Source organism: Grampus griseus (genome assembly GCF_964374135.1).
Source record: "Grampus griseus genome assembly, chromosome: 4".
NCBI classification, from domain to species: domain Eukaryota; kingdom Metazoa; phylum Chordata; class Mammalia; order Artiodactyla; family Delphinidae; genus Grampus; species Grampus griseus.
In genome coordinates this window covers 124,060,193-124,081,231 of record NC_138997.1, presented here as the reverse complement: position 1 = coordinate 124,081,231, position 21,039 = coordinate 124,060,193, and the positions used below count along the sequence as shown (strand labels likewise).

The following is a 21,039-nucleotide window of genomic DNA, read 5'->3' as shown; positions in this document are numbered from 1 at the left end:
TGAGGGCAGTTTTAAAGGGAATACTCTGCACTGGTCATAGTCACTGAAGAGCCAGGTCTGTTCATCTATCCCTGCATACAGATGGCACTACCTAGGAATTTCCTGATGTACAATGGTTTCCTCCTCCTAACGCACCCAGCTTCACTCACTGTTTCCAAGTGCACAGCAGGAGTAAAGGATGCTCTCTCTAAGCTCCTGCATGCACCAGAAACACAGGGCTGTGGGGATATAGCACTGCCTAAACTACTGGAGGCTAATTTTAGCTCACCCAGCTGGAGCTGGCTTAGCTGAGGAGCCACCCATGCATATCATATCTCTTTTCCTGTAAGAGGTTAGATAAACTAATATAAGCAAAGGGCTGGAACAGTTCATAGTGATATTGATAAGTACAGGAAATATAGGAATTCCAATCCCAGAAGCACACATTGTCAGAAATACGTTAGCAATGGCAGGGGCAGGGGATAGGGTGACATAGAACAAAGAGCCGGGAAGTATTATTTTCTGATGCCCCTGGGTATGACTTGTTGGCTGTTTTGCTCTGAGCAAGTGCCAATTACAAGGATTCCTGATGCAATACAAGGAAGAATAGAACAATTGTGTTATTGTTGTTGTTGTTTACTTTATTGTTATTACTTCATAGGAAGTAACCTATCTATAAATCTAAAAAATTCAGAGCATTTGACATAAAGTTGGATTTTCTCTTCTATCAACTCAGTTTGAAATAATCTGCTTCATTACATTCAGGATCAAATATAGAGCTTGAAAATAGACCCATGGAAAGAATAAGTGCATAATCAGAGTGTTAAAACTGCCAAATTCTCACCCCCTAAAGTACCACTGGCTCTAGCCAGGATTCCTCTGAAAAAGGTACTGCTTACGTTCAGACACCTGAGTCATCTTCAGTGCTCCCGTATAATGTACACCTCATGCGAGAGAGTTGCTCTTACACGTGTTTACAGTAAAGGTTTAATTCGTATTTGATACAGACAATGGCAGGTATTCTTCTTCTCATAAACCCCAAGAGTAGACCAGAATCCGTCTCCTTCGTTTCTGTATGGCCCTTTTGCTAGCTTTCGGCATTCACATTTTAACTGTGCACATTTCTAATTGGGTACCCACAATCATTACATCACCAAGTGCTGCGTGAAACCCTAAAGGATTTAAATTCACAAAGAAACTGAGCTCGAATCTTGGCCATCTAAGTGCTGAAATCGCTATCAGTGTTGTGTTTGATAAAGAGCGTCCATCTGTTCTAATCAGGTGGACTTCTCCCACTTCAGATGCCTCTGGTAATTATTTACAGAGCATTGGTTTAACTGTGTCTGGATTTGAACCTCAGCTCTCAACTAAAAAAAAAAAAAAAAAACCACCCCAAAACAAAATATCAGATTGGCTGGGTATAGTTCCCTTGCAACCTTCTGGTGAATAAAGCCTTGAAATTAAATATGTCTATCTGTATCTAGATCCATGTAAAATATTTAATTCCCCCCCCTTGCCTATTACATTTTGTTCTATTATTATTGACTTAAAATTGATAATCCTGTAGTTAAAATTTGTTGCACTGTTGCTGATGGTGGTGCAATGTGCATTAACTTTAATAGACGAAATCTAGCTACTAGGTTCCCATGTAAGTCGTAGTTTAAATCTGGTTTTAGAGGAAATCCTTTGCTTCATTTCTTAAGCTTCATTTGTTTTCATAACTCCACATTCTAGTCTCCAAGCCATCAGCCAACACTACGCCAATTAAAACAACAATAATTAAATCTGGTTTGGGGGGGGTTGTTTTCATTACTTTTCTGGAATATTTGGAGTACCTCTTGAGAGGCATTCCACTAGAATGTTACTCTTTTTTATGATATACTCCCACAATTACTTATAAAGGCCAACTCTGGTGAATATCTTTCAATAAACATGCTTTGCTCTCCCACATACATGAGCCTTTCATTTCTATCTTGTGCTAAACTTATAATTTATATGTAGAAACTTTGGCATGTCAGTATTTAGTGGCTTCACTTAGCAGCTATTGTCAGTAAACTGTCTTTCAGAACTTCAAGCAGTATTTATACATCAAAGCCTTGTTTTAGAGATGGATGATTTGCTCCAAAACAGTGAAACTTAACACTGATGGGGTGGGAGGAGCAAGACTTCATCACAACAATGGAATATGCAATAAAAAATCGGGGAGGGGAATTATTTTCAAAATATCCATGTTATTACTTTATTTATGAATTTCTGATATATGCTCAAGGAGAAAAAAGTTGAGAACTGCCATTATAAACGAAGTGAAAGGTAAAATTATAGTCATATGTATCAAGATAGAGCCCCACCATAAAGAAATATTCATGAAAAGAGGACGGAATGTCTCAGATTGGACAAACCCAGATAGCACCTCTCCAGAACTCATTTAAATGGCTTAAGAGAAAAGGAAGCTAGCAGTAACAGTAAGTTAATATTTCCTAGGTGCAAATATACGAAGAAGACTTCAAAAAGGAGCGATCAGACCGAGAAAGACTTAGTCAAGAAAAAGAGGAGCTACAGCAAATTAATCAAACTTCTCAAACCCAGTTGAACAGGCTGAATTCTCAGGTATAAGTCCAATAATCTTTGCCAGCACGTATGTATTTTATTTTTATTTTCTCATTTAAAAATCTAGACATTTTGGCTTCTGTTAATTGCTGTTGGATTTTTTTTTCTTTTTTGAGAGATTAGCACCTGGGATGAAATCATTCTTAAACAATCTTGTAAAGAGATGAAAATGACTAGAGATTTCTTTCATCTTAAGTATATTAAGGAGTTTTCCAAGAAATTGGATTCCAAAGTCTTTTATAAAATCCAATTATTTTGATCTTTTTCTCATAATATTTATCTTGGTAGAATGGGAGTTGGAACTACCTAGCACTCAAATTCAAAGCCAAAACACTCTAGTACAGTGAAGTTGTTTCTAAATTCTTATCATTTTCTTTGAAGGGCTATGTTGGAATGTTCCTGTCTTCTAAAAACATACATACTAAATGTCATTTATATACCTAGTGAAACCAAGAATTTTGTTCAGTGGTTTCCCAGATTTAAAGTAACTGGAGTGCTCTCAAGGAAGCCAGATAATGTTAGCCTCTTTATTAGAATAGAATATTAAATGTAAGCATACTAAAATTAGGTGCAATAGAATTTATTAAACATAGACTCGGGAATTTGCCATGATGGGTAATTATTGATGTTAATGAGGGAAATGTAGCTAACACAAATTTGGCTTAAGAAAAAACAATGAATCACGAAATTTTTAATTTGCAAAATTATGCAGTGTTTTTCAATAAATAAGGAATTGTTGTGGGACAGGCTGTGACAGCTCTGTAGCTTTAAGATTCTTAGTCTTAGAAGAGATTTTAAACTCTTTGTCATCGCCTTCTTCCTAATACAAAGTAGATTGTGAATTAAATTTAGTTTCTTCTTTGACATCTTTTTTAAGGATTAACTTTAAATCCCTAGTTTTACATGGAGAATTATTTGGCAGAACCATTTCCTTTCTAAGAAACTGGAAGGAATAAAATAACGGTAAAAATATAATACAATGTTTTTCTGAAAATAGTTCATGCAACATACTTTTACAACAGTGGGTGAGAAAATTTTCTGATCGTTCTTGGTGAGAAAATCACTGTCTCAATTTGTATGCCTTACATGCAAAGCTGCCTTAATTTTTTTGAAGTTGTCACTGCACAAATCATTTTAGTTCCTGCCGTATTTTAATTTTATTCATTCTACTACATTAAATTCAGATTGATGATAAATATTTGTCTAGACTGGCAATGTTCTTGCCTTTATAAAGGCTGTAGTACAGCCAGAAACACACAACCAGATACTTACATTATAGACTATAATTCACAGTAATTTTCATTCCCGTGTTATCTGTAATTTTTGATTGATATCAAAAAATAAATGTATTGTCTAATTACAGTACAGTATAACTGCTTATGAACTAGGGGAGGATCCTAGTGATATGCTAAAACTATCAAAATTTTCTTTATAATGATAATCCAAGCATTCATTCTTCAAAAGTCTCATTTACTCAGGTGAAAGGAAGACAGAATTCACCGGATGTAATAGATGGTTTAACAATCTATGTTAAATGTATTAACAGCAGATTAAATGCCATGTTAGAATAGGCATTACCTTATTTGAGTAGCGTATTACCAGTGGTCCAAACGGACCACTTGACCAAAGGAATTTTTAGGTCAAATCCATCTGCCACTAGTTGCTTACATACCAGAGTTTATTCTTCCTATCACGAAGGACATTTTAAGGCAGTGACTGGTGAAACAGTCAGTGTGGTGAAGTGAAAGATACTTAGGAGATATTTAAGGATAAAAGCCCGATGTTCATGCCTGCTTTGACCATCAGTGAGGACCTTGGGCAAATATTCAACCTTTCTTCTCTTCATCTGTAAAATGACAAAGTTGGAGTAGGTGATCTCTAAAATGTTTCTTATAACTCTAAAACCTCTGTCTCTAAAAATAGGTTGCTTAACCTCTCTTAGCATTCTCACCTGTAAAACATAGATAATGATACCTACCTCATGACTTCACAAAGTTGTTCTCAGGGTTAAGTGAAAAACAATCTATGCAGAAACATCTAGTTCAAGTAATGGCTCACAGGTATTTCATAAATAATCTGTTGGAAGGGAGAATTTTTAATAGTTTCATTTAGTTGTATAATTAGCCTGCCACATTCAGTGCCTCATAATCTAATTTTGATGCTTTCTTTCCGCAAGGCATTCTGCTATATGCTGTGAGGGAACTAAAAAATGATCCATTCTATTAAAAAACTCACAAGATAATGAGGGGGACATATATAGTCTGTCCTCATCATTTTTGCAGATTCCATTTTTGTGAATTTGCCTACTCACTAAAATATATTTGTCACCCCAAAATCAATTCTTGTGCCACCTTTAAGGTCACTTGTGAACTTGTACAGAGCAGCAAAATACTTGAGCTTCCTGACACACTTGTTCCCAGTGGAGGTCCAACAGTTGATGCTGTCTTCTTCTTTCAGATCTCATACTGTAAAAAGTGTCCTTTTCATGGTCTATATAGTGCCACATTTTTCACATATTTGTGCTTTTTGGTGGTGATTTCACTTTTTTTTAATAAATTTATTCTATTTTAATTTTGGCTGCGTTGGGTCTTCGTTGCTGCATGCGGGCTTTCTCTAGTTGTGGCGAGCGGGGTCTACTCTTCGGTGTGGTGCACGGGCTTCTCATTGTGGTGGCTTCTCTTGTTGCAGAGCATGTGCTCTAGAGCACAGGCTCAGTAGCTGTGGCCCATGGGCTTAGTTGCTCTGCGGCACGTGGGATCTTCCCGGACCAGGGCTCGAACCCGTGTCTCCTGCATTGGCAGGTGGATTCTTAACCACTGCACCACCAGGGAAGCCCCCGGTGATTTCATTTTTTTAAAATGGCCCCCAAGCATAGTGCTGAAGTGCTGTCCAGTGTTCCTGAGCACAGGAAGGCTGTGATGTGCCTAATGGAGAAAAGGCATGTGTCAGATAAGCTTCATTCAGGGATGAATATAGCGCTATTGGCCATGAGTTCCATGTTAATGGATCTATAATATTTATTAAATGAGGTGTCTTTAAAAGAACACACATAAAACAAAATTATGTATTGATTGATTTACAAAAATGGCATGACCAGAAGCTGGTAGGAACCTAAGCCTGCATTTCCCTGGGAGAATGGTACAGTGTTTGCTACTTCAGTATTCACAGTGACTTTATAGAGCATAACTACCATGAATCATGAGAACTGACTGTACATAGTACACATTAGACTATAAAAAGTCATATAGTAAATGTAAAATGCTATCTATATGGGAGGAGCAAAGGAGAGAATAATTCTGATAGGTAGGACTTGGAAAGGTATCATACAGTAGGGGACATTTGACCTTGCTTTATAGGGATATAGGGATGACAATAGCATTACTAAAGAGTCCAAAGAAAACCAGCTTTCCCTAGATGTGTCAGATGTTGGGGGAACCCAGCATAGGTGACTCTGCTGGATGAGGTTGGGCCTCAAATAGTGAGAAGCATGAAGTGTAGCAGTGTGCCTTTGAACAAGTTACTCAGCATCTCATGCCTTAGTGACCTCGTCTGTAAAACAGGAATAATAATGTTAAGTATCACATAGGGGTATTGGGAAGATTGAATGTGAGTTATTAAGTGTAAAGCACTTAGATCACTGACTGGCATGTATTAAGTGCATATTGCAACTTTTAAAATTTATTGTGGAAGCCTTTGACTGTACAATTGACCAATTCCAATTACATTCAATAAGCAGTAGAAGCTGTTTCTATATCCATATCTATGTCTATATCTATATTTATAGCTAGAACTAAATACATCAACCTAAAACTGAGAATTATAATGGCCCCAACAAATTGGAATAACAATTTTAAACTATCCAACTTTCCAAACTTCATTTGGGAATTTCAAGATAGAACCAGTGCCTGTTTGAAAAATCCAAAACTCAGCTATTTTCGTTGGCATGACTGTTATCAGTGCTTCACCCCCTTGATTTCTGAGTAGATCACTGCCCTCTGGGCCAAGAGTAGCTTTAGAACATTTGAGCTCTTTCTGATATACAAATGCCTTTGTTTTGTCCACAGATAAAAGCTGGTCAGATGGAGAAAGAAAAACTAGAAAGGCAATTAAAACAGGTATGTTGATCCTTCCTGAAATTCACCAGCCCTCTTGTCGTGGTTTTTTTTTTTTTTTTTTTTTTGCGGTACGCGAGCCTCTCACTGTTGTGGCCTCTCCCGTTGAGGGGCACAGGCTCCGGACGCGCAGGCTCAGCGGCCATGGCTCACGGGCCCAGCCGCTCCGCAGCATGTGGGATCCTCCCGGACCGGGGCACGAACCCGTGTCCCCTGCATCGGCAGGCAGACTCTCAACCACTGTGCCACCAGGGAAGCCCAACCTCTTGTCGTGTTTGAAATTCCAACTTTAAGTTTTACACATTTATTCCCAAATACAGCAGGTCCTCATGGTCCCAATTGAAGGCATTTTCAAACTCTGGTACAGATGGCCTAGGACAACTCATGCTTTTCAATGTCAACTAAAATGTCAGTGGAGAGTTAATGCTTAGGTACCCCCAAGGCCTCTCAACCCTAACACTCATGAAAAGCACATGTTACAGAACACATTTTTACAGTAGCACAAGCTTCAGTGTGTGTTCATGCAAACAGAGATTTCTTCATAGACTCACAAACACCTGGGAAATATATTTCCTTGGTATTTCTTGCAGTTGCTTCCACAACAGTGGAAAACTACGTCAAAGACTTGTGCCTTCTTTTGAGAAAGTAGAGTATCTTCTTGGGTATTGGAGCATTCTAGTCCATTGGTTCTCTAGTAGCCTTAAGGAATGAATATTGTTTCTCTTAATTCCTAATTTCCTCTCTGGACTTTAGTTATGTCATCAGTGTCTCTGGCTGCAGTTTAAGAAAATTTATTTTATGGCTTAAAGGCTGGTTCTTCTTAAGCAAGAACTCTGTGAAGATAACTCAGAGACACAAAGTTAACTCTACATACATTTTCAAGTGTTTCTAATTTCTTCAACATGGAAAAGTAGCTACAGCTTCACCTTCAGTAAAATTTGGCCCGTGAGCTTCATCTGTATCGGTCCAGAGTCTGCATTGACGGGCCTCCTATCTTGAATTTGTATTATGCCAGACTTAGGCTAAACCTTAAGATTTTAACCAAACCTTGTGGTTGTATAAAACAAGTGTCAGTGTGATTCCCCAATTTCACCCACTTCCCATGAACCAACAGCATTGTTCTCCTCAGATGTATTTCCTAACCAGTAACTACGGCTGGAATTTCCACCTACGGGATCCATGCCTACCGACAGGCCCTGGGGCTGTGCAGGATCTACAGAAGTACCCAGTAAGTAAGAGCTCTCATTGCAACAAATAAGTGCTTATATCTCTAATAAGTGCTAATATTCTCTTTTGGTAGAAATGATGTCTGTCTCAGGAATTTTGGCACATAATACTGTCTACATAAAGAGCCTCTATTTATCTCAGCCTCTAATTTGCAGAGTTACAGTGGTCTATGTACATTATAATTATCTTTGGGTCACTGTATCCATAGGACATATAGATAGGAATACATTAACTGAAAGGTATCGAATTGAGCTAAAATTCCAGGAACAAACATATAACACTTTATATGGGTCATTTTTAATGACATACCTGACTCTACCGAAAAGACATTTCCGTGTATAAAGAAAAGCAAAGTGAATATAGCAAAACAGTCTGGGTGATACCTTTTTCAGTTGTAGACTTATATTCAACTACTATGAATATTGCTACATCTGTGCAAAATAGTTTTGGACATTTTCCAGTTGAAAGCATCTTCTTAAAGGATCCAAGAAAAAGTGACCCACTTAAGTTGCTCTCTATGGCTGTGTCTACCCAAGCAAAATGAAGTGAACGGTGGAGCCGTTAGTTGTGAGTGAAATTGCTTTGGACAGTCAACCTGAATAAGTCAGACCCAGAGCACCCTCCCTTTCCTTCTCAATAACAGTGTTCCACCCACCATCCCCCATGGTCTGGAAGTTTGTCTCTACTCTCTATTTTTGCCTACATAGACAGAATCTTCATACAGGAAATAAATCATGCATTTTTCTGCATTTTGGATTGGCTCAGACAACCTTCTCCCCCTTAGTTATTATTAACTGTGTTTCTAATTAGGCAAAGAATCTGAGATTTTAAATCCTAGCAGGATTTTCCTAGCAGGACACTTAAGGAGTACATAGTTCTCTTAGTTGCCTGAAACTTCTCACACTTTTGTATTTGAGTGTGACTCAGAAGCCCTTTTCCCAAGGGAAGAGATAATGACTCTTTGGGTGGTGGAAGGAAGGATGTCAGAATTTAATGAGCATCTCTTAGTTGACCCTGGTGTGACACAGCATACAGCTGAGAATTTGGTTCTTTTTGTGTTGTTGTTGGTTGCTTCTTCTGTCTGCTCTCTCTCCTCCATTTTATTTTTTCTTTACCTGTTTGCTTACTTTTTACTTTTCACTAGAAACATTTCTGGGAATCTCCAAACACAGCTATCATTCTGTATTTTTTTCAGAATGTAGAAGGAAATTAATATTGTGGGAAACAAAGAGATAGAAATTTACTAAGGAGTTTAGTTGTCTGCAGGTTAGGGAATTGGGGGAAATACTCTCGTGGAAGGTTAACTATAAATCCAAGGACTCATTCAAGTTTGCCTACAAGTAAAAATGACTGTTTTCTTCAAATCTTTGTTTGTGGAAAAAAGGCAGAAGTTCACCTACTATAAAAGCTCATCAAACCTTTTCTATCAATTACAAGAGATAAGGCAGTCCCGATCACTTAAAATTATCACCAAATAAACATCTGTATTTGAAACAAGATTCCACGCCATGTAACGACTACATTTTCAATCAGTATTCACTTAAACAAAATCTCAGTATAAGGAGAGAAATTACAGAAACTCCCAGAGTTCATTTTAAAAGAATATTTCATGTCTCATGCTTATTTCTAAGCCTGAATTAAAGCACATGCGATAGTGTTTGTAAAATTATGGTATATTCACCTTCTTTTGGCAACTGTCCTGGAATATAAAACTGAGGCTCACGTCACTTATCCTATGTGTTATTTGAGACATCTAAAAATAAACGAGGAGATGAAAAACGGAGGTGATCTCATTTCCTCTTCTAGCTTTTTGTGGACCAAAAAGAGCCAGGAGCCTAGGTGTCTGAGTGAGGGTAAAGTGGGGTCAGGCAGTACCAAATGCAGCATTTCTTAGCATCTTAGATAATTGAACTCTTAGGCTACTTTCAGTGGTCTGGCAGCCCTGTAAAATGCCCCCATTGGCTCGTTGTTAGAGAAAATTCTCCTGAGTTATTTTCAGGTGGTAATTGGATAATAGAACAAAGGGCCTGTCTTCTCTGGGTCTTGGGGAGAAGGTAGAGGAAGCAGGAACAAGCATCTGGAGCAGGAAGACAGACCAACCTCCTTGGCAGGGAAAGCTGAGATTCCTCTGTTCTAAGTGGTTAAATACAAAGATTCTGGCCTTGGAACTGTATTTTGAAATTCAGGTCTTTAGTTTATGATTTATTTCAATGCAATTTGTTTAACAGGTTTCCTGATGTTCAATGTCTAGCTGTTCTTAATTGGTGTAAATCTAGGAAAAAAATCCCAAGAGAAAAATCCAAGTCTACCCTCTCTTCTCACTGACTTTCTAGTCTAAACTAAGCAATTTAGAATAGTTTCTGCAGAGGAACAGTACAAAGGGAAAGATTTTCACTCCTTTACCATCCTGAGCCTCTATAAGCCATGTCCTCATGTAATGGCTTAGATTTCTTCCTTGAGCCACCAGAAAACATTAAACTTGTACATTGTTGTTGTTGGTTTTCCTGTTGCCTCCTGTGCTAGGGTTTTATAAAGAGTATTGTTGATGATAAATTCTTTTGTTTTATTTACGGGCTATAGTAAGTTTTACAAAAGTCTTTATACTTTTGCACATATCCAAAACACATCTGGTTTAAAAAAAAAAAAAGCCACAATCGCAAAGTAGTAGACTTTCTGGCTGAACACAGAGTGGATTTAGGAGGGGGTAGGGAGATGGTAATAGTGATGAGGGAGATAAGAGGGGTGAGCAAGATTGGCCACAGGTCTGGATAGAAACCCCTTTTGTGTTGCCTGCATAACAAAAGCCACATAGGGTAGTTATATTTGTAACACACCACTATGTTTGGTTTGAAGCCCGTGTTGCTATAATAATGTTTTATTGTTCCACACAGCCAGACTGTCAGTGGTATGCTCCCGACCTGTTTCCGCCAGATGTGCAGGACAAGGCGAATGGTAAGACCGCAGCTGTATTGAGCATTCTTTCATGTTTACATTTTAATGGGCTCTTTTGGGGATGTTTACTCAACATACATTCACTCATACTCGGGGAGGACCCACTATAAAGTTGAGTTGCATACACAACTCTAATGTGATGCACCTGGGGTTAAATTGAACTCCTTTAGAAAAAGAAAATGTTCGAATGCAGAAATGCATGGATCTCAGTTCTGGCATCTGTTCCTATTCCATCTCAGAGTCAGTATTCCATCCGGGGTTAGAAATGAGAACTTCCAGCAGAGCTGCATTATAACAACAACAACAAAGTTCTGTGATTCTGCTGCAAAAGACGGATGCACATCCACTATTCCAGGTTGAGTTTGCTAGACAGATGTTTTAAATGTCACTGGCAGACAGACAGAGGAAACCAAAGGCTCAGAGCTGTGTTCCCTAATGACTAAGTGTCAGGCTCCAAGTTTAGGCCAGAGTTGCCCACAACGCCCACTTCTAAGTATGCTGAGAAAAATGGAAAAGTCACCTACCAAGTACTCACAACTAAGAGTACTCTTTTACCTTATTTTTCTTTGGTTTACCATTCTCTTCTTTCTTTCCAGCATATGCTATACTTTCTACTGCTTGTTTCTCTGGTCTCATGAGGCCACCCAGGAGTGGGCTGAATAAACTGGGCTATAATTATAATCCCTCTTCTGTTTTCATCACATATAATCAGAAGTCAGCAATGTCTGCTGCATGTTTAACATTCCATATGACACATACCTGTGACTCTGAGTTGTTAATTTCCAGAGATTGGAATCTATCTACAAAAGCTGAAGAGGAGCCATGTTCCAATTTCAGGCCATACTTGGAATGTTATCTCATTTAGTTCAGATCTGAGGTCACAGAATTCTAGTGTTTAGCACAAGGAATCCATTATGGAGTGGAAGTAGACAGCCGGGGATACCATATGTAATTTTCCAGTTGGGAACTTCACAAGTCCAAGGACTTTTCATGGTAGTCTGCATAAATGGAGCCTCCTACAGTTGTGCAGCACACAACCTGGACAGCTGTACACAGCAGCACTGAGAGTGGCAAAGGCCATAGCTCACAGTAGCATTATGGAGAAGAAAGATAAAAAGTTAGAACTCTATAATAAAATGTCTAGGTATTTATCAGAAAACTGTAGGACTTTCTTTTTTCTTTTCTTTCTACTACTAATATAACCATTGGTTTTAATGAAGTTCTTGGGTTCCAGTCATAAAGGAGAGCTTTAATAGAAAGGCATACTATTAACCACAATGATTGTTGCATAATGTCTGTGTTTCTGAAATACATTAGCTGAGTTGCCATCCAATTATAGTTTCCCATTTTATATTATATTGGTCTGGAATGAATATTAAAGATATTTTCTCCTGAGTTGGAGTTGAATCACTAGAAAATACAATTATGCAGTAGAGAATTCGATAATATCATAAAGCCATTTATATATCACTATAGTATTCGTCCTGGACCAAAGTAATAGAAACTAACGATTATATAAAATAGGACTGAATTGTGATGATCTTCAAAAACTAAATAACATGCAAAAATATAATTTTATAGTCAGTGTGTGAGACCTACTGATTTTTGTCTACTTGGGAAGAAATATAAGAGCTCTGTGATGTATAAACTTGTTGTGTGACAGGGTCTACAGATATAAAGCAAGTTTTATTATTATACCATTTTACAGATGAGGAAACTGAGGCTTGGAGAATTTAAGTAGCATGCCTAAATCACAGAGTTAGGAAGATTTAACCCTGGGATTAGATTCCAGGTATATAACACCTCAAAACCTGTGCTTGAATCATATCCTGTAGGGCCCTTGAAAAGCTACCTCTCTTACTATATTAAAACTCTCTAAAATGGTAGATATAAAAATGACAATGGGGGTCTTAACTTGGATAATTATAGGTCTAGTATCTAACCCTCAATAATCTCTTCTTCCTAAGAACTCATAGCATATATTATCTGTGCTTCTCATTTGACACTTAGAATATCACAGGTAAAAGACACAGTACTATGTAAGAATCAGTGCATAATAAATGTGTTATGAGGTAAATCTTGCTTGGGCAGTCCTGGTGGAAACTGAAGGGTTATATTACCATTTGAACCTGTCCTCCGTACCAGCGCTGCTCTGCAGCTGACTGTGGCTTGTCTACAGGGAAGAGGGCTGATCATGACTAGGGGACTATTATAGAAAGTAACCTCCTTACTTTAAAATCTACCTGCTTGGAATTCCTGTTGCCCCTTTTCTAGCTTCCAAAGCTGATGCTGTTTCAAAGCTCAAGCCAGGTCATGACACTTGGCAGAAGCTCTGAAATCACCCTTGTCACAAACATCCCACGTGCCATTATTTAATTTCAGTAGTGAATCTTGTTATTTTTTGTTTTATTTAATTGGAAAGCTCCTTTTGCTTTGTCGATCCAACACAATTGCTCAGAGTTCTTAAAAGTAATTGTGTAGTATTGATTGTTAAAAAAATATGGGTTTAAAGAGCTTTTATTATAAAGATATTTTTATTGTCTCATCATATGACCAATACATTTATTCTCCACTATTCAAGAATATACTGCTAGTCAATATAGCCTGTGTTTTGGACTAGAAATACCAAAATGCAAGCAATGGGAAGAAAAATGAGTGGAAAAATTAGACTCTGTTTCTGATAATCTATAAACAAGCTATTTCTGAAAACTGCTATATGTTTTATTCATATAATACTTAAAATATTTTATTTATATTTAAATAAAAAGGATCCTTTTTAAAATGTGGATATTTAAATTAATATTAATTAGTACATATGCTTCCTAGATTGTCCTAGTTCTCGGTTTTTATTAATTTCCTATTACTCCTGACAAATTTATTTTTCTGACCCCAATATATGTAGGATATTTTTATCTTAGTATCTTCCTTTATAATTATTCCTCTTATTATAATTTAACCTGAAATAGTGGCTCCAATGTCTACACATAGAGCGGCAGCCTTGTGATTTTTAAAAGGGACAGTGGGTACAAAGTGGGTGACTAAACGTCTATGCTACCGCTAGAGCCTCCTCTGACATTCCCAGGGTCTGCGACAAGAACACAAGGAAAGCTGCATACTTTATTTGTAAATATTTAAACATTATGGATCAGGCTTAGAAGCTATTAAAGTATAGTCTATCCTCGTATTGATAAATATAACTGGAAGGCCAGCGTCAAATTTAGAACACTCAGATTCCAACCAGTTCTGTGCCAGAAAGCAGTGGCACAGGAAGACCTGAGCCATGGCCCACCCCCTTCCCTCCCACCTACCCACTGGGAGGGGTCTTGAGTGTGAATTTGAGGACAGCCAGCAGGCACATCCCAACTTCATATACCCCTCACTACCCTACAAACGGCACCCCTTGGCTTCAGGCCTGGGGAAGAAGACCCCATGGGGCCTGGAAGCAGACCCGGGGTCACCTGGCAAAGAATCTGGGGGTCTGCTTGTGGGTACCAGGAGCTTGTTCTAAAGGAAGGTAGGCCCACATGATGAGAGGGAGTCTGGCTGGAGGAGGGCCAGAGCAGGGTCCTCTGAAGAGTGGGGACCCAGTGAAGGGCTCCCTGGCCGAGGATTAAGGTCAGTTGGTACTGAGTACAACATGGAACAGTCTTCAGGTCAACTGATTTCCAGCCTTGCTCTCAGCCACTGTCTGTGGTTATTTTAGAGTGCTTTGGGGACACACTGAAAATCAAATCTTCTTTCAGAACCTCAAGATTTGAATAAAGGTTTTCAAGGCTTTGAGACTTTCCTAGCTTTCTCTCTGCATAGCATTAAATAATGGCATTTTTCTACACGATGTCCCCAGATGTCAACGGGTTACAGTTTCTGTTTAAACATGTGATTTTACAAAGAACTTTTAATCTCATTTTATCTGTTATCAGAATGAGATGCAAAATGACTTCCATGTTTCCAGAACAATTACGGCACAGCAGAGTTAGTATAACCTTGAAAGCATGTTGTTTGTTTCCTCCTTTTTGAAATGTCAGAAGGCTATGTTTTCTGACTCTATTGTATGCCAATCACTTCTGCACCTTGCAAAATTTTCATATGGTATAGAGCTGAACTTTGTCTAATGAGCTGGACCTCAATACTTACATATTTGGAATGGCATGAAATGTAGGCACGCAAGATTGTGTTGTGAGCAAACATCATTATTTCTTTACAATATAGAAGATCAAAGCCCAGCCATTATAATTGGCCTTTACCGATGTCTAATAATAAAGAATTAATTGAATACTGCCTGAATTCATTTCCTAGAGCTACCATAACAAAGTACCACAAACTAGGTGGCTGAAAACAGCAAAAATTGATGCTCTCACAGCTCTGGAGGCTGGAAGTCTGAAATCAAGGTGTTGGGACGGTCGTGCTGCCTTCAGAGCCTGTAGGGGAGGGTCCTTCCTTGCCTCTTGCAGCCTCTAGTAGTTCCAGATGTTCCTTGGCCGCGGCAGCATAAGGCCAATCTCTGCCTCTCTCTTCACGTGGCTATCTTCCCTCTGTGTCTGTGTCTAAATTTTCCTCTTCTTATAAGGACACCAGTCATATTGGATTAGGCTAATCCAGTGTAACCTCATATTAACCTGATTATGTCTGCAAAGCCCCTATTCCCAAATAAGGACACGTTCACAGGTACCAGGGGCAAGGACTTAAACATATCTTTTGGGAGGGACACGGTTCACGCAATAACACTAACTGTATGCCAGAAACTATTTTAGGGGCCTTCTATTTATTATCTCGTCAAAACCTTACAGCAGCCATGTGAAACGAGGACTGCCGTTGTCCCTGTTTTGTAAATTTGAAAACTGAGAAGCAGAGAGATCATGTAACTTGTCCAACCCCACGTGGTTGGACGTGGCTGGTTATTGGCTGGGACACAGACAAGCTCACACAGTCTAGCTCCAAAGCCCACATTGTAACCACTAAGCAATGTGGACCACCCCATGCTCTGCATTAAGTAAAATGTAATAGTGTCATACTTTGCGTTTATTCTATTTAAATACATTCTAATGGTCCTGTCCTGAAAACCAGAATCTTTATGTCTCAGGGTGTGTCATTTTTTTTTTTTTTTTTTGCGGTACGCGGGCCTCTCACCGCTGTGGCCTCTCCCGTTGCGGAGCACAGGCTCGGGACGCACAGGCTCAACGGCCATGGCTCACAGGCCCAGCCGCTCAGCGGCAGGCGGGATCCTCCCGGACCGGCACACGTGTCCCCTGCATCGGCAGGCGGATTCCCAACCGCTGCGCCACCAGGGAAGCCCCCAGGGTGTGTGTTTTTATAACTGTCTTTATTTAAACATTACAGGTAATTTTACATTGGTAAATGGCTTGGATTCGTTGGATTTTTTCCAGTTCCTAATAGTATGAAGAGATAAAGGGACCAGTGTAAATAGTAAAAAGTACTTAAGAAATGTAAGAAACAGAAGAAACTTAAAGACCGTACTTTGTATAATTTTCAATACAGATGGATAAAATATTACAATATTTTTCTTTTATCAAATACATTACTGTCTTAATAAAGGAAATTAATTGAAACTTAGAGGCAGATAATTTTATGCCTGTTTCTAGATTGTTTGAAAAGAATTACAGGAGAAATGCCACCTCACCTTTAATGCTCTTAAGGTCAGCTTATCAGTAAACTAAATGATTTTGCTAAAAGAATAATAAAGTGCAAAAGTATATTTACATGTACAGGAACATATGAAAATACAGATGGTAAATATATTCCTAGTCAAACACTGATTTTATAAGCAAAGACTAAACATTCTATTTAGCATTTTGTATGAATAGATACAGAAGATAGATCGATCCTAGATGAGAAAAATGCACACAGGAAGTCTAGACTAGTCACAATTCCACCAGGTAAATGAAATTGTAGTAATTCTATTAAATGGAAGATAAAAATCCATAGGGAAGGAAAGCAAGGTATATATTTTATTTTTCTGCATCCCAGCTGGGAAGAAAGTCTACTTACCTAGGTTTCCTTACTGTTCATGCCTAAGCGTTCACATTCTAAGAGGTTAGTGGGCATGTAGAGAGCAGAGTCCCCTCAATCCTTTCAAAACCCCTCTGCGGCGCTGATACCCCCTCCGCTCTTAACCACCAACTGTACTTTAGATTCAGCTAATACTTGATGTAGATATGAGACATGGCTTCTGTCACCAAGATCTCTGGGGTCTATTCAGATCACTTTGGCATCAGGCTACTTAACCTGTGCTCCTGTGAACATGGAAACCTACAGTGTAACCAACACCATTAATAGATAATTACTTACCCAATTAGTGGGTAGAGTCCTTCACCAAGCAATAAGGCAAAGCCAATTCTTCCTAGCAGGTGAGGACCCACATTCCCTTGTGGTGTTTCTCTTGTCCTGCCCCCATAACTGCAGAGCCAAGTCTCACGACAGAAGTCTCTAACCAACTTCACTATATAAGGACACTCTGCCTTCCATTCTAGGAACTCAAGACCTGTATTTGCCTTTGTTCAGATTTCCATTCTGCCATGGATTATCTCATGGGCCATAGCTGCTCTTCATCTAAAACTTGTGGGTAGTAGCCCTTGCCTCTATACCTATTTCACAAGAGTGCTGTAAAAACTACACAGGAACTAATTTTTCTTAATTTTTTAAGATACCTAGAGGTAAGCATCATTAATTAATGGATTAATTCTAAACTTCAGGATTGGTTAGACCAGTAGATAATGCTTCTGGATCCAAATTTATGTTCTCACCATATTAGATATCTTTTCTTTTTGGAAATGCAAAAACTTTTTAATCAAATTAAGGAATGCTTCCAGACTTTAAAAAATTATTATAAAGTTACATTCCCATCTAAACACATTTTTACCTATATTGTTATATTTTCTCAGTTTAGTGCATAATCATGTCTAGTCTGTCTTTAAAATACACCAAAAGTTCAGGTATATATTGTAAATGAATTCTTTGCCATAAATTGTAATTCTGTGCCATAAATTGCATGTGATTTCAAAAACGTACACCACAAATATCTTAAGAACGTTATGCGTCTAAGTTCCTGTAGAAACTGTAGCTAACATTTCTGAGAAAGTAAGATACTTACTACGTTTAATATAACTTTCCAAAAAGGCATTAAATATTTTTTTCTTTTTTTATTGAGGTATAGTTGATTTACAATATTATGTAAGTTTCAGGTGTACAACATAGTGATTCACAATTTTTGAAGGTTGTACTCTCCTCATAGTTCATTATAACATATTCATCCATTCATTATAAAATATTGGCTATATTTCCTGTGCTGTACAATAAAGCCTTGTAGCTTATTTATTTTATGCATGGTACTTTGTACCTCTTAATCCCCTGCCCCTTTCTTGTCCCTCTCCGTTCCCTCTCCCCACTGGTAACCACTGGTTTGTTCTCTATATCTGTGAGTCTGTTTCTGTTTTATTATATTCCCTAGTTGGTTGTATTTTTTAGATTCTACATATAAGTGATATCATACAGTATTTATCTTTCTTTGTCTGACTTGTCTCACATAATACCCTCCAAGTCCATCTATGTTGTTGCAAGTGGCAAAATTTCATTCTCTTTTATGGCTGAGTAATATTCCGTTATATATGTATTATGTATTATATATATTATATATATCCATTATACATGTAATGGATATATATAATGCATATAGTATATATTTATATATATATATATATATATCCCACATCTTCCTTATCCATTCATCTGTTGATGAACACTGAGGTTGCTTCCATATCTTGGCTATTGTAAACAATGCTGCTATGAACATTGGAGTACATATATCTTTTTGAATTAGTGCTTTTGTTTTCTTCAGATACATACCCAGGAGTGGAATTGCTGGATCGTACGGTAGTTCTATTTTTAGTTTTTTTGACGAAACTCCATACTGTTTTCCACAGTGGCAACACCAATTTACACTCCCACCAACAGTGTCCAAGGGTTACCATTTCTCCACATCCTGCCAATATTTGTTATTTGTGGTCCTTTTGTTGATAGCCATTCTGGCAGGTGTGAGCTAATATCTCATTGTGGTTTTGATTTTCATTTCTTTGATGATCAATGATGTTGAGCATCTTTTCATGTGCCTATTGGTCAAATGACTGTCTTCTTTGGAAAAATGTCTGTTCAGGCCTTATGCCCATTTTTAATTGGGTTGTTTGTTTGTTTGTTTTGATATTGAGTTGTATGAGCTATTTATATATGTTAGATATTAACCCCTTATCGGTCACATCATTCGCAAGTATTTACTCCCATTCAGTAGCTTGTCTTTTCATTTTGTTTCCAGTAGATACCTTTTTATATAATGGCCGCAGTTCTCAGAAGAATATTTTTTCAACCTGAAAAAGTAACCTTTTATCTTCCTGTTACTAAAATGTTAGTTTAGCATATCTTTGAAATACCAAATGCAGGGCAGCAAGTATAAAACATTTAACATATACTAAAACATTATCATGAATCAGGGAAACACCTTATTTCTTGGCATTTATGCGATTTTTTTTCTGTTGCCATGAGTAGACTTCTTTGATTTTGTTTTCCCTATGGCACTTATTTGTGGCATTTTATCCTGGTCTTACTAAAATATTCCAAATTTTTCATATTGGTTTTCATGACACACTCTCACATCGTAAGCACTGTGATCTTTTCTATGGCTTCGGCAAGAACGCACCCAGTATCGTATTTTTAAAGTACTTCATTTGGCAGTTATCTCTCTGTGGGATGAGTACTGAACCAAAGAGTAACACATATGACTCACTTTCATAAGCAAACGCCAGAGCCACCGAAATGACAGCAAGGATGAGAAGTAGTGTATCCTTGTCAGGCACGATCAGGACGAGGCCACAAGTGATTTCACGAAACGGTAAGCATGTGTCAGTCCTGAAAATAATAACCTTCCATTTGCTGCCTCTTGATTTCTCAGTGTAAACTTGTGGGTGCTCATGAATGAAATACTTCTTTTCTCGCCAGCCTCGAAGCTTACGTTAGCCCTAAGCCAGAAGAAGAGAAATGAATTCTTAATTTTCAATCTGAAACATTTTCCTGCTGTTTTTCGTAGGTTTCTCCTCAGAAAAGAAAGCCAATGCGTAGAAGCACACGCTGTTGGAGGAGCACACGGGCCGAGGGAGAGCTCGGCTGAGGGCCCTCGTTCCTCCTTTTACTGTGGCTTGTGTCTGCCACACCTGCACATCACCGCCTCCACTACTCATACCTGGTAATGTTTCCCTTTGGCACGGATGGAGGACAAGGCTGTGACAGCTGAGATCCTGATCAAGTCCTAGGGGCCAAAATTATACAACCTATCACAACTTCCAGCTTCCTCGAAATGAGAAAATCCTAATGTGATGGTGATGGCTTTGCTGCGTACATATATACTTAGAGAAGTAGTTCAGAGACACATCGATTTGCAGTTAATCTGTGTTTTTCTTCCTGTGCATTTGCGTAATTATTAACAAAAAACGTAACTCTGTCTTCTCAAACCAATTAAAACGGAAAACGAATGTATCCAAATTTTATTGCAATTAAATTATACAGTGACATAACAGATGTCTAAAGATTAAGCAGGTTTAAATGTATTCATCCATTTAATAAGGATTCTACTAGAACCAACTGGAGATCATCTTTGCGAGGAGGTATAAAGCAGGAGTGTGAGATTCATGGATATCTGTACTTCTAGAAGTAACTAAAGAAAACCAGGAGCATCAACTGAAGCTGCAGTCCAATAAACAATCCAGAGATAAGAGCTGAGACTATCTAGCTCCAACTTCCAAAAGTTATTTTGCTTAATTCCAGTTCAATCGTTTTTGTTTTTTCAATTTCTGGAAATACTTGAAGCTTTGTGTAATAGGAAGACAAAAGAGCCTTACTAAGCAGTTAAACACTTTCAACCTCAATCTTTGACTATTTAATTCTTGATAATTCTTGAGAAAGAATTATCCTTCTCTTACGTTAATTCACTAAAGTTTGTTTTTTCTACAACTGATTAAAGAGACAAATCATTCTTGGCCAATACTTCAGTATAAGTGAATCAGAAAAACAATAGTTGTATCATAACATTTTGGTGTATTTTTTTAAATTTCCATTTCCTTGAATTAGTGAAAAAGTCATTGTAATCCAACTTCTAGTAGTG

At 38.0% G+C, this 21,039-nt stretch overlaps 1 protein-coding gene across 1 annotated transcript in view; it reads left to right on the top strand.

Moving 5' to 3' along the window:
- Positions 1 to 20,431, top strand: part of TNIP3 (TNFAIP3 interacting protein 3) — an 89,513-nt gene extending 69,082 nt beyond the window's left edge. The window contains exons 9-13 of the mRNA XM_082653477.1: positions 2,461 to 2,586; positions 6,651 to 6,701; positions 7,828 to 7,926; positions 10,817 to 10,877; positions 19,969 to 20,431. Coding sequence (XP_082509603.1) covers positions 2,461 to 2,586; positions 6,651 to 6,701; positions 7,828 to 7,926; positions 10,817 to 10,877; positions 19,969 to 20,000 — 369 coding nt within the window. The 3' untranslated portion in view covers positions 20,001 to 20,431. The remainder of the gene's footprint in view (positions 1 to 2,460; positions 2,587 to 6,650; positions 6,702 to 7,827; positions 7,927 to 10,816; positions 10,878 to 19,968) is intronic.
- The last annotated feature ends 608 nt before the right edge of the window (positions 20,432 to 21,039 follow it).